The 13887-nt window shown below is 39.8% G+C and overlaps 1 protein-coding gene across 1 annotated transcript in view; it reads right to left on the reverse strand.

Moving 5' to 3' along the window:
• Nucleotides 1-6781: 6781 nt before the first annotated feature.
• Nucleotides 6782-13887, reverse strand: part of LOC137642192 (intraflagellar transport protein 81 homolog) — an 89395-nt gene continuing 82289 nt past the window's right edge. The window contains exons 14-15 of the mRNA XM_068374733.1: nucleotides 12269-12397; nucleotides 6782-8239 (exon numbers count right to left, since the gene is read on the reverse strand). Coding sequence (XP_068230834.1) covers nucleotides 8146-8239; nucleotides 12269-12397 — 223 coding nt within the window. The 3' untranslated portion in view covers nucleotides 6782-8145. The remainder of the gene's footprint in view (nucleotides 8240-12268; nucleotides 12398-13887) is intronic.

Consider the following 13887-nt stretch of genomic DNA (forward strand, 5'->3'; position numbering starts at 1 on the left):
CATGCACGAGTGTCGCCTGGATGCCGACAACGAAGAACGTATGTCGGATATTTCGGAGGACACGGAGAGGACCCTCATGGCCCAAGGCGCGGACGATGAGGAGGACCAGGTGGATTACATCAAGTCGGAGCAGGAGGTCGCTCCGCCTTCCACCCCCGCCCCTACTCCTACACCGACGGAAGTGTCTCTCCCGTCTACCTCCGCTACCCCGGACCCCATCCCATCCGCCCAGGAGATGTTCCGTTTGATAAAAGCCCTTATGGAACAGAAGCTTCAAGTGACACACGAGTTCATCAGGTCCATGGGAGGTTCCAAAGAATCGAAGAAGATCTCGGTTAAGGACCTCCCGATATGCTCACACGCCAACCCCTGGAGGTAGGCTGAGCAAATGGTCATCGCAACGGGCAGGATCTTCGTCAGCGATAAGATCGGCTCGGTTGCCCTGGAAGAAGTGGAGTTCTTCCCGAGCTTTGAGGCTTACCCGGACTGTTACGTCCGGCTTCGATCCGAACCTGCCTCTAAAGAAGAGACCGAACATAAGGAGGTGATAGTGTTCGATCTCCCGAAGGCCCAGGCTATGCTAGCCAACGCTTTTAAAGGTAGGGGTTTTACCTGCTCAAAGCTTCCGGCATTGAGCAAGAAGCATCCTACTTACGTTGCACCCGACGACGCACTCCTTCCCTTTACGGAAAAGGCCTTCGCTGCATGTCACAAGGCAGTGGAAGAAGGGAAGCCCTGTCCTGCACTGGAGGAGTGCAGACCCTTCTCCATGGTGACTGCCCCCGACGTTCGACACTGGAAGGATATCCAGCATACCTTCGTGGTGGGAAAACTAGATCCTGACGTGGCTGGACGTCAGTTTAATGAAGACCTCCCGAAACTTAATGACCATCTCCTTCGTCGGGAACAAGACACGAAGGAAAGGCTCGCAGCATCCATGTCCCTCCAAGTACAGCTTGACGTCATGGCTGGTGACACCAGAGTCCCCGACCACTACATGGTACTCGCCAAATCACACATGGCGACTCTGGTAAAGGATCTGTACAACTTCATGAAGGCTCGGAGAGCCTGTCGCGAATTCGTGTTCTCAGGTGCCACAGTGAGACACGAACCCCGGAGGCTGATTTCCTCCAACATCTGGGGTAAGCACCTCTTTCCCTCCGACCTTGTGAAAGAGATCACCGACAAGGCCGCCACTGAGAATAGGAACCTTCTCAACAAGTGGGGCATGTCAAAAAAGAGGAAATCCTCTCAGGAAGATGGCCCTCAACCTAAGAGGAAATCCTTCAAGCCAAAACCCCAGCAACGTCAACAGAGACGGCAGTTTCCGGGACCCGCTACTCCCCAAGTGGCTGCTCAGCCACAACAGACCTTTCAGCTGGTCACCCAACCAGTTTTGTCCCAGTCACCGGTTTTCACCCCTGCCTTTGAGCAACAGACAACTACCTTTCGTCCCAAAGGTAGAGGCTCAAACAGAGGTGCAGGCAGAGACGCATCTCGCCGTCCCTCCAGAGGCAGAGGAGGCAGGGGAGCTAGCGGCCGAGGCAGTAAGCCCTTGGGACACCAGAAGCAATGAAGTGCTTCCGGTGGGAGGAAGACTCCGCCAATTCCAGGATCGTTGGACCTTCGATCCCTGGGCACACAGCATCGTCAAGAAGGGTCTAGGCTGGAGTTGGACTCAACCACCCCCAATCTTCCAGCAATTCTTCCAACAATCAACCCCCCTTCTGGAAGAATATGTCCTAGATCTCTTGAACAAGAAGGTGATAAGGAGGGTAAAGTCAACCAGGTTCCAAGGGAGACTGTTTTGCGTCCCCAAGAAAGACTCCGACAAGCTCAGAGTCATTCTGGACTTATCCCCCCTCAACAAGTTCATAGCGAACAACAAGTTCAAGATGCTGACTCTTCAACAGATAAGGACCCTTCTGCCTCGAGGTTCTTACACGGTCTCCATAGACCTGGCGGATGCCTACTGGCACGTTCCAATGAACCATCACGCTTCCTCCTACCTAGGATTTCGACTCCAAAGGAAAAGCTACGCCTTCAGGTCCATGCCCTTCGGCCTCAACGTGGCCCCTCGGATCTTCACAAAGCTGGCGGACGCCATAGTACAACAGCTCCGCCTCCGAGACGTCCAGGTGATGGCCTACCTCGACGACTGGCTAGTCTGGGCTCCATCGCCCGAGGATTGTTTAAAATCCTGCAGCAAAGCCACCCAGTTCCTAGAACACCTGGGATTCAAGATAAACGCGAAGAAATCTCGCCTCTCTCCAGCTCAGAAGTTCCAATGGTTAGGAATCCAGTGGAATCTTCAGTCACACCACCTTTCCATCCCCCAGAAGAAAAGGAAGGAAATAGCAGGGTCTGTCAAGCGACTACTGAAATCCAAACGGATCTCAAGACGCCAGCAGGAACGAGTTCTAGACTCTCTACAGTTCACCTCAGTGACAAACTCAGTGCTTTGTGCACAGCTAAAGGATGCCGCGGGAGTCTGGAGACGTTCTGCATCCATCGCTCGAAGAGACCTCAAGAGACGGCTCCCAAACAGACTTCGGCTTCTCCTCAAGCCGTGGTCGGAAGCGACGGCCCTGAAAAGGTCCATCCCTCTTCAACACCCACCTCCATCACTCAACATCCACACGGACGCTTCGCTGGAGGGTTGGGGAGGTCACTCCCACCAAAAACAGGCTCAAGGCACATGGTCTCCTCTATTCAAGACGTTTCAACATCGACATCTTGGAGGCCATGGCGGTCCTTCTAACACTGAAGAAACTCTCCCCGCCTCCCTTGATCCATATTCGTCTAACCCTAGACAACTCGGTGGTAGTTCGATGTCTCAATCGCCAAGGCTCAAGATCGCCCCAGATAAATCAGGTGCTTCTGACAATCTTCCGTCTGGCAGAGAGGAAGAAGTGGCACCTGTCTGCAGTTCACCTACAAGGATTCCGCAACGTGATGGCGGACGCTCTATTCCGGACAAGCCCGATAGAGTCGGAATGGTCTCTAGACGCAAGATCATTCTCCTTCATCTCTCACCAAGTCCCAGAACTTCAGATCGATCTCTTCGCAACGAGCGACAACAATCAACTTCCTCGATATGTGGCCCCGTACGAGGACCCCAAGGCAGAGGCAGTGGACGCCATGTCACTGGACTGGAACAGATGGTCCAAGATCTACCTGTTCCCTCCCACCAACCTTCTGCTGAAAGTCCTCTCCAAGCTGAGAACCTTCAAAGGGACAGCGGCCCTAGTGGCTCCCAAGTGGCCCCGGAGCAATTGGTACCCCCTGGTCCTGGAGCTGCAGCCCACGCTGATCCCTCTCCCGGGCCCAGTTCTCTCCCAGCAAGTACAGAAGTCGACTGTCTTCGCTTCATCATCGAAAATCAAGGACCTTCATCTCATGATTTTCTCTCCCTAGCCGCGAAGAAAAGGTTTGGGATCTCGAAGAAAAGTCTAGACTTCCTCGAGGAATACAAGACCGAATCCACAAGACGGCAATACGAATCATCTTGGAGAAAATGGGTCTCATTCGTCAAGGCAAAAAATCCTACGGAAATCACCATTGATTTCTGCATGTCCTTCTTTATTCACCTTCATAGACAGGCTTGGCAGCCAATACGATTTCTACTTGCAAATCTGCCTTGACTAGACCAATGTTGTATGCCTTCCAGATTGATCTGTCTAGTGACATCTTCAATAAACTGCCGAAATCATGCGCTCGTCTACGCCCAGCACCCCCACCGAAACCGATCTCCTGGTCTTTGGACAAGGTGCTCCATTTCGCCTCCAACTTGGATAATGATTCATGCCCTCTCAAGGATCTGACTCAGAAAGTTATATTTCTTTTTGCTCTTGCTTCAGGAGCCCGAGTCAGCGAAATAGTGGCATTATCGAGAGAAGAGGGTCATATCCTGTTTACTGACTCAGGAGACCTTACCCTCTTCCCGGATCCGACGTTTCTCGCCAAAAACGAATTACCCACCAAAAGATGGGGCCCTTGGAGAATATTCCCCCTGAAAGAAGATGCCTCTCTATGCCCAGTAGAGAGCCTCAAGGTCTATCTTCGCAGAACTTCGGACTTTGGTGGAGGCCAGCTCTTCAAAGGAGAAACATCGGGCAGCGACCTGTCACTGAAACAACTAAGAGCGAAAATCACCTACTTCATTCGCAGAGCGGATCCTGACAGTACACCCGCCGGTCACGATCCTAGAAAAGTTGCATCGTCTCTGAATTTCTTTCAGAGTATGGATTTCGAAAGCCTTAAGAGTTTCACAGGCTGGAAGTCCTCGCGTGTTTTCTTCAAACATTATGCGAAACAAGTGCACGAAGTCAAACATTTTGTGGTAGCCGCAGGTAGTGTTATGAAACTTGCACCTAACTCTGCATAGAACAGTGAGTTACTTGGGACTCTAACTCTTCGGGTGCCTATGTTGACCCTCGAGTGATACGTAGTGATGTCGAAAACACTTAGTGCTTTTCATATAACTGTTCTTATCCCAAGTGAAATGTCATAGTCGTCACACGAGTGCCGCATGCCTAGAGCATGATGTGTTTTATTTTAAAGACTGACGTTCCTCGAGAACGAGTGCCTACTAATAAATTTGAAATTCTCTTTCAGATTCAAGAGCAAGTCTTTCATTACTATGTACATTATAATTCGTTGTAAATTAACTTTACATTTATTGCAATTCATTTATATTTTCTGCAATTGTGAAATAAAATTCTTATTTTATTACTTGTGCGTCTCAATCCGCTCCTACTTATCCTATGAAATACATGTCTGTCATAGTTTTATTATCCCCTTCCTCTTATGGTTGATGAAGATACTAAGGTCTCAACCCTTATTATATATTCACCTGTGCAATGTAATATTCCAATACGAATACTTACTCTCTTCATACCTTAGAGACGAGACACTTCTCCATTAACATACAGTGCCTAACCACCGCTTGTCTGCCTTTGAGAATGTTCCTATATGAATGCCAACCATTCAGTCTTGTCTCCAAGTTCTTCAGGTTCTTCTAGCAAGGTGAATAGCCCTTCGATAACCACTTTGATCTCGACATGGCCCGTGGGAACTTCACTGCCAGGGGGGCAGGAAGGTCTCTTCCCTACGGTTCTTCTATTAAGATTACTATGCTACCCTGTTCAAAGGCCTTGGCACTTACTCAAACAGGGGAAAATCTACCACGATACATTGATTCTCTGATATTCTTCCATCAGGACGCCATGGCTTGAGCCCAAAAACGGATTTTGAGCGAAGCGAAAAATCTATTTTTGGGTGAGATAGCCATGGCGTCCTGATGGACCCTCCCTGCTACTTCGTCCAGTTTTTCAGGTCCCACCCTGCTCTGCTGTATCATGGCGATCGGCAAGCAACTGGCTTCAGGATGAGGACGGACGTGACGTCATTTAGCAATGGCGCCCGTTTGTTTACGTCTCGAGTACCAAAAGTAGCCACGAACGAGATTAGCTGTGGAACGGCTCCCCAGCTATTCTCCGCCACTACACACCGAAGTGTTAACTCTGTTTGGGGTGTAGATAGCTATGTGGCGCGTTAATACATGCGTCCCCTGTTGAAATACGATGTCTTAAAAGGGAAACCTTTAGGATACTCGCTCCAGAAGTTAGAATTCTGTGATAACCTGTGGTTAAATTCTCTGGGAATATTTAGTAGTGATATACCCAAGGAAGCTACCAATAAGGAACCTTCCATCAGGACGCCATGGCTATCTCACCCAAAAATAGATTTTTCGCTTCCCTCAAAATCCGTTTATGATTACATTTTCCATGCAAAAATATAATGAAATTAAAATTATGTGCATCATTTTTATAACAATGACGATATACTGTAGGCTATAACTCCAGCAAGTAAGTCTATGTAAGGAAATAATTACTACTGAATTATAACCATAAAATTATAGATAAATCTATGACAATTAATGATTGTTGGATATCATTTAGGCCTATGATATACCATAGGCTAAAAGCATAGCCATATAAATTTATGCAAGGAAGTAACTATCTTTATACCACTAGATTATGTACTGCTGTTACATTAAAAAAATTATCATAAATGTGACATTACAATGACATGCATCACTGTTATATGCATATAAAATTATTCAGAACAGTAAAATTATCAACGGAAGTACATGCATAGCATAGGACTATGCTATATTCTAGGATAAAACGTCATATCTTTTATGGAAGGAAATATAATTTGTCTTTCAAAATATCATAATAGTGATACAATAAAAGCTGTTTCACACATAAATTTTTACCTTAGCTTATTACAGTGCTTTGCTTATGACAAAGCTAAATATTGCAAATTCATTGCAGAAAATTGGTGTTTCTGAACGAGAGGATGAATATATAACCCTATTTCACATAATCCTTACATGAGTTCTACAAAATTAACAAAAAAAAAAAAAAAAATACTCAGTCATATGAAAAAGAATGAACTTTTAGATTTTTCTTAATCTGGTGATTCAATAACTTCAAAAGTCAACCTGAACTGTTGTGTGGCAATTTCCATTTGTTCAATGATTTAAGAGTTAGGGTCTACAGTCAGTCAGCAACATCAACTGCTGAACTCTTTCCCAGAGCCACAGAATTCACAATTTCATAGACTTTACAATACAGTAATTGTAATGTTTATATTGATATCGATGGGGAAACCAAATAATGAAAGACTTATTTACTATTCATAACTTCATATTATATTTACAGCATACAACATCTCTTTATAAATATAAAGTGTGGAATTTATTAACTCGATAATAAAAATACCAACTTTCGGCAGCACTGGCCGGCATATATCTACTACACATAACCAAGAAAAATTTGATTTATATTTTGTTTTATTAATTCAAAATGAACTGCCTAATACAAATAAAGAAGTCTTATCTAATGTCAGAGACAATAAAACTGAAAAGAATAAGTTAATATGTCTATCATTTACTAATTAATGGTGCTTTCCAGATGTAAAGGCTTGTGGAGGTGAAGAAGAGAAAGAAAAATTTCCATTTTAGGGGTAGATTTTGACACAGCTTTCAGTAGAAGCAATATGAACCTTAACTGAGTATAAAAACAAATAACAGTAGTACTTGGCTTATTCTTGCTGCTACCAACTATGCGGGGATGCACATACTCAAGCTCATGACTCATTGAGAATTGAGATTATAAAAGTTTTAGCAGCTCAAATCCTTAAGTCTAGTCACACACACTCCTTCAAAAAAAGAATATCATACATTCTCCAGATATAATGTTTTCTTATTCGTATCCTCAAAAATCCAAGTCCTGCATTCTAACTAAAAAAAAAAAAAGACCAAATGATGCATTTCCAAACTGGCCTTAATTCTTAATGTCAAATTCTTGCGGGAAAAAAAATAGAGTACAGTACTTGGAAGTTTGTCCATGAACTGTAATTTTCCTCCTTGAAAATTCCTTAAATTAGCGTATATTTGGTCCAGCATACAAATATATTCTATAGTTTTCTTTGCAATATATGTTCCTTAATTTTAGATTCCTCTTCACTTTTGTTTTTAAAAATCCTTTGCTTTGTGGGAAGGGACAGTATTCCATCCTCAATTGCTTTGCATCAGGTATTCCATAGCTTTTTAGTCCTATATACTTGATGACTGAATTGCCATGGCAGTGGACAAACCTTTTCTAATGCCACAGTAGTGAAGAAACCAACTCTTCTTTACCATCTTAAGAAACTCTGCAGTTCTATTACCCTTAAATTTTGCTCAAATTATAAAGCTTGCTTAAGCATAGTTATAATCATCTCCAGTTCCTATATGAATTTACTATTCATGATGGACATGACCAGAATGATAAAAAGTCATTACTTATACTCTTAAATACAATAAAATAGTGCAACATGATATTACTGATATATTTTAACAAACTGTGGTAATGAGTTTCCATATACAGTTTTTTTCCATTGAGATATATTTAAGATAATGTGGCAAATTATGTAACCACAGGATTAGACTCTATTGCTATGCAGCTACGGTATTCAACAAACATTGCAAAATCATGATATTTTCTTTACTGTCAAAATTCTCATTCAAATTCTATGAAAAGTCTTGAATTAGGAATAGAGTACATATTAATTTCTGAAAGCAATTTCAGGTTTCTAAGTCAAGACTAGAGCTTCTCCTCCACTGTTTCTTGTCATAATTCCCCCACTTCTTGCTGCTTCCATACACTTTTTCTTTAGCTCAAGAATTCTGGAATTTAAGACACAAAAAAGTTTAGGGAAAAATGAGAAAGCAATGTGCTTTCAGTTAGGCAAGGTGTCTAATAAGAAATGTTTTCCATCCCTCATTAAAATCAACATTCATCAATTGTAACATTATTACTAACACACCAATGTAGCTAGCAAAATTCCTTGTATCATGCATTTTAAAAAATCCCATATATGTATGGATACTAAATCTCCCCAAATCAGTATTCATATATGCATACTTAACTTCATCAATCAAAATATTTTAAGCAATCAATTTATCATTGGCCATAGTGAATAAGGAAATGGATGTTAGTACAGCATTCTAAGAATTCCATCTTTATTTCTATGAACCTGCCCTGATGTTCATATTGCTTCTTCTCTAGTTTAATTGCCATTTATTTCCCATTCTATTATCTGTTAATAAATACTTGCCCTTAACCAATCAATGGAATATTGTAGCAGTATATGGTAAGAAGTGCAAAAGTTCTGTGCCAGACACTCTTTGTCAATTCATTTTCTCCGTCACATCAGCCACGATCACTCATGCTCCAGATTGTTTGCATGTAGTAGGTAGTAGGCTGGCCAAGGCACCACTCACCCGTTGAGATACTACCGCTTGAGAGTTATTGGGTCCTTTGACTGGCCAGACAGTATTACACTGGATCCCTCTCTCTGGTTACGGCTCATTTCAACTTTGCCGACACATATACAGAATAGTCTGGCCTATTCTCTACACATTCTCTTTCCTCATACATTTGACAACACTGAAATTACCATACAATTCTTCTTCTTTCAAGAGGTTAACTACTGCTCTGTAATTATTCTGTGGCTATTTTCCTCTTGATAGGTGTAGAAGCGACTCTTTAGCTATGGTAAGCAGGTCTTCTAGGAGGACACTCCACAATCAAACCATTGTTCTCTAGTCTTCGGTAGTGCCATAGCCTCTGTACCATGGTCTTCCACTGTCTTGGGTTAGAGATCTCTTGCTTGAGGATACACTCGGGCACACTATTCTATCTTGTTTCTCTTCCTCTTGTTATTTTGCAGTTTTTATCTAGTTATTTACAAGTTTTTATAGTTTGTATATGAAAAATTTATTTTAATGTTATTAATCTCGTAGTTTTTCCTTATTTCTTTTCCTCACTGGGCTATTTTCCCTGTTGGAGCCCTTGGACTTGTAGCATCCAGCTTTTCCAACTAGGGTTTTAGCTTATCAAGTAATAATAATAATAATAATAATATGCATTATAAATTTAAGATGGGTTCCCTTGGCTTTGTAAGCAACGACTGCTTGTAATGTGCATGGGAATTGTTTCTGGGAAAACATGATCTGTACCCCATTTTTTTGTATCGTGTTGGGGCAATTATCTAAATAATTGATGTGAAGATCGCGTTTCATTCATGGTATACCACATGGAAAGTATGTTTCAATGGTTGCCGATTTAGTTAAGAATTACAAGCACAAAAGAAAACATGTTAGTTCAAGAGATAATCCTGGGAAGACTAGGCTAGTTGATTATAGCGAGGAATAAGTATAATAATGACATGTCTCGACCTTTGGACAATACACAGTTTCAGCCATCCTTCGATAGTGATAATCTTCACAAGCACTTGACATCACTTGCTTTCTTTGTTAAAATTCAGAAGTCCAGTGAATCCTCCCTTAATAATGGTAATTTTGGTCCTTCTCATCACGTTGCCAAAACTAACTTTACTCCCAAAGTTCAATCTAATTTTGATAGCATTCTGAAAGTACACTGTGTACTACAGATTCAAAAGCCTCAGCCAGAGACTTAAAATCTTTAAATACTTTAGTTCCTTCTGCAGCTAAACCCTTGAAGTATTGCAATCTTCGTTGTTGTATAAGACTACTGTACTAGATTATGAGGCACACGACCGCATGCGTGGTCTTGACCCTAATATCCCTTCACTCACTGAAGTAAGTGCTTCTAATCAGTCTCATATTACTTATGTGGAGAGCATGGCACATTGTATGATTCCTATAAATTGTGATGAGAAAACGAAGTTTTAACTAAAATTGATCGTTTTAATCATGTTTCATATGACAATGTATACTGATTGCTTACAAGCTTGTCCACTAGCTCATTGAACACTAACATTAGTGGGGTACAGGTAGGCGCTAGTACCTCTAAGATCAAAAGATTTCTCTCATTGTACTTGCAGCAACCCTCTTTTATAATGGTAAAAACACCAAGAAATCAGCTGATTTTCACTTGCAGCGAATGTTTTTACGTTGAACAGGCTGACATAAATCTTTTTATACTTTATATATAAAAGATCTGTTTCATGTTGTTACTGTCGTTAAAATATTTCATTTTAATTGTTCATAACTTCTCACATAGTTGACTTATTTCCTTTGCTCACTGGACTATTTTTCCCTGTTTGAGCCCTTGGGCTTATAGCATCCTGCTTTTCCAACTAGGGTTGTAGCTTAGCAAATAATAATAATAATAATAATAATAATAATAATAATAATAATAATAATAATATCTTATAATCTTGTAATGAGCATTTATGAAATTCAATAATTCAAATAACTTATTGGAAAAAAAACACCATAGAGTCCCCTAATTGAATGTTGACTGATAATGCTATGTTATTCCTGGTTAAAAATTTGGTCACAGAAGCTTACAAGGATTTAGAACATTTCAGTTAATTTACTACTTTCTTATCTATGAAAATATGAGCCTGAATTCATTATTCAATTTATAATCAATCAGATGTATCAGCTAGGTCAAAATGAATATTTAGAGACAATCTAAAGTCTGGTATTTTAAATTTCTTTAGTAAACAATCTGGAATCACGTCTTTCAAACCATATTTGAAATAGCTTGTTTGAAGTAATCTAAACCTACATGGCTTGTTTGAAGTAATCTAAACAAGTAATCTACACCACGTTAGTAATCTTCAAATGGATTGCATTACTTATACTTAGAATTATCTCTCTTTCTTTCAATTGCACCCCACCTACAACAGTGTAGGAGTCAGCAATATGAACATCAAGGAGGTTCATAGAAATAGACAGAATTTTAACGATAAAATTTCTTATTTCTAAACTCACCTGATGTTCATATAGTACATGTCAACCCTTCTCACCACTGACTCAGGGTATCAAGAGGTAGGGATAATTTTGACTTCAAAACTGAAGAGCCAAAGAGTATCTGACATGGCAACTCGGGGCTTCTTACCACTTACAGCTATAAGGTTCCATTTATTAGTTAAGGGCATGTACTGTATTCATTGAAGGGAAAGTGGATGGGAAAATTTTTATATTTTCAAATTTTACAGGTAAGTGTTGTTTAAACAGAGCTTCTGAAGAAGAAGCAATATGAACATCAGGTGAGTATAGAAATGGAAAATTTTATCAAAATTATGTTTGTTGTACAGTATTAAAGTTGTTTCATGAAATCCTTTTAAATTGAAAATTTACTTTTCTATAAAATAATATAAAGTAAATGTATATAGTACTGTATATTAAATAGCATATATTCAGTATCAATCAAGGACCATAATTAATGTTATGTTTGTTTTTCTAAATCAATCATCTTATATGAGTAAGTTTAGGAAAAAAATTTCAAATATGTTTCAATATGTGAAACCTACAAGTTTCAGCAATAATGTATAGGAATTTCACATATAAGTGTTTCCTATTTCCCTTCCAGGAGAGCTTGATTTAAGACATTGTGTGCTTAATAATTTTCTCTAATTTAAGTCTCATATTTTGTGCACTATATTGGGTTTTCGTCAAAATTGTGGTTTTTATTTAAATAGCTACATATAAATCAATTTTCTATTATTCAAGCCTCTTCTGGCATACTATATGGTTCCAATTTTATAAATTACTGTGATATTCACAAACTTTCTTACTGTACTTATAGGATATCTCTTAAATAATTTTCTCTAAATAATTTACTATATTAAAATACAGACAGTAGAGTAGACTAATTATCAGTCATATATTCAATCATGGCAAGACATTACGTGAACGTGTTAAAGCTGAATCACTCACTTGACAACATCCTGCCACATAGCCAACTGGTTGGTAGAAGACTGCATGAGGTCCTTGACAGTTTTTTGCTCATCTCTCAACTGTCGACTATGCTTTTCTTGCTCATTGATGTTTGCCATCAAGTTTTCTCTGTTGACAAGTGGTTATGAAGCAATTTCCAAACACATAGAGATGCAATTAAGTTGCATCATTTACAAATGAGAATTTAATAGTATTACTTTGATTAAGAAAAAGATATTTGCATATACTTTTGGGTCACAGAGCTAATAATAGTAATCATAAATTAACTGTAATAGTCTATCCTCCTTTTATAATCCTGGAAGAAATATAAAATCCAAATAATTACCTGGAATCCCCATTAGAATTAAGTTTAAAGAAATAATACCAGCATACTGGCATTTACTGTAAATGACAACTCCACTACACTGCATAATAAAAGAATCCTAGAACTGTACAGGACTACATTCCTTTCCTAATTACCCCATCCGTATAAAATTTCCAACAAGGTAAAAGAAATTTGCATCCAATTTGATTTAATTACATAAAAGATTCCCATGTGCTTGTATAATAAAAACAATTGCTTTGAGAAGCTTAATTTCTATTTAGAAGGAAGGTTAATAAAGCAGAGAGCGGTTAGCTAATTGGGAAGAAGTTATTGTAATTTAATCAGCCATGTTATTAACCCTAATGACGATTTAGAATTATCATAGTTCAGGTCATATGACAGGCCTTCCTTGCTTAGTGCGCTGGACCAGAGTTGGATGGTTGGTCAAATATGATCTGCTTGAGTCTTTAAAATAAAATGTAGTATATGATATGTAGGACTGAGGACCAGGTATCTACTTGGGAAGTGCACAGAGTAAGGAGAATGGCAGTCTAACAGCTTGAATAAATAAAAAGAAAAATTGTGAGATACAGAGGTGGCAGTGATGGAAAAATTCAGCCTACCAAGGATGGAGAAAATGTCTTTCATAATCTTTGCAGAAGGAAGACAATTGGCTGCTTGAACTCACTGCATATTTGACTTGCATAGCAAATTAATTGTGCTTATGAAAAGAGAGAAGTAACTGGAGCCCATACATATGAACTAAAGCCTAGAAAGTGTGAATCCCTCTTTAAAATAAAATAAAAGTTAATCAATAGATGAGAAATATGCTAATAACCAGTATGTTATGCTGGTACATTTAGCAGAAATAAAGGTTAGAGGAAAAGTAATTTAGTTAAAAAAGTAGACATTATTTTTGAGAAAATGGAATTCAAGTAGTTTATTGCCTTCCCTTTCTCACACTATGGAATTCAAGAAGATTAGTACCTTCCTTTTCTCACACTGGCATATCATGGATTCACCACACAAAGGGTCTCCTGCTCAATCCTGAAAGATGTTACTGATGTCATTCAAAACGGTCTTTGACAGTCTTGTGGAAGCAGTCTCAGAAGCTGGGGAATTCGGGTAAATCATCCATTTTGAGGGGACTGTTGTTGGGAGGACAATATCATCGCCAGAAGACACCATTCTTAGTCAAAATGATCAAGGAGGGTGTGAATCACTAGGGAATCTGTTAATGGAAGGGGATTCTACCCTCTCAAAAAAATGTAATGATTTTTTAAAGGTTTCCCAT

This window comes from Palaemon carinicauda, chromosome 6 (genome assembly GCF_036898095.1).
Source record: "Palaemon carinicauda isolate YSFRI2023 chromosome 6, ASM3689809v2, whole genome shotgun sequence".
Classification (NCBI taxonomy): domain Eukaryota; kingdom Metazoa; phylum Arthropoda; class Malacostraca; order Decapoda; family Palaemonidae; genus Palaemon; species Palaemon carinicauda.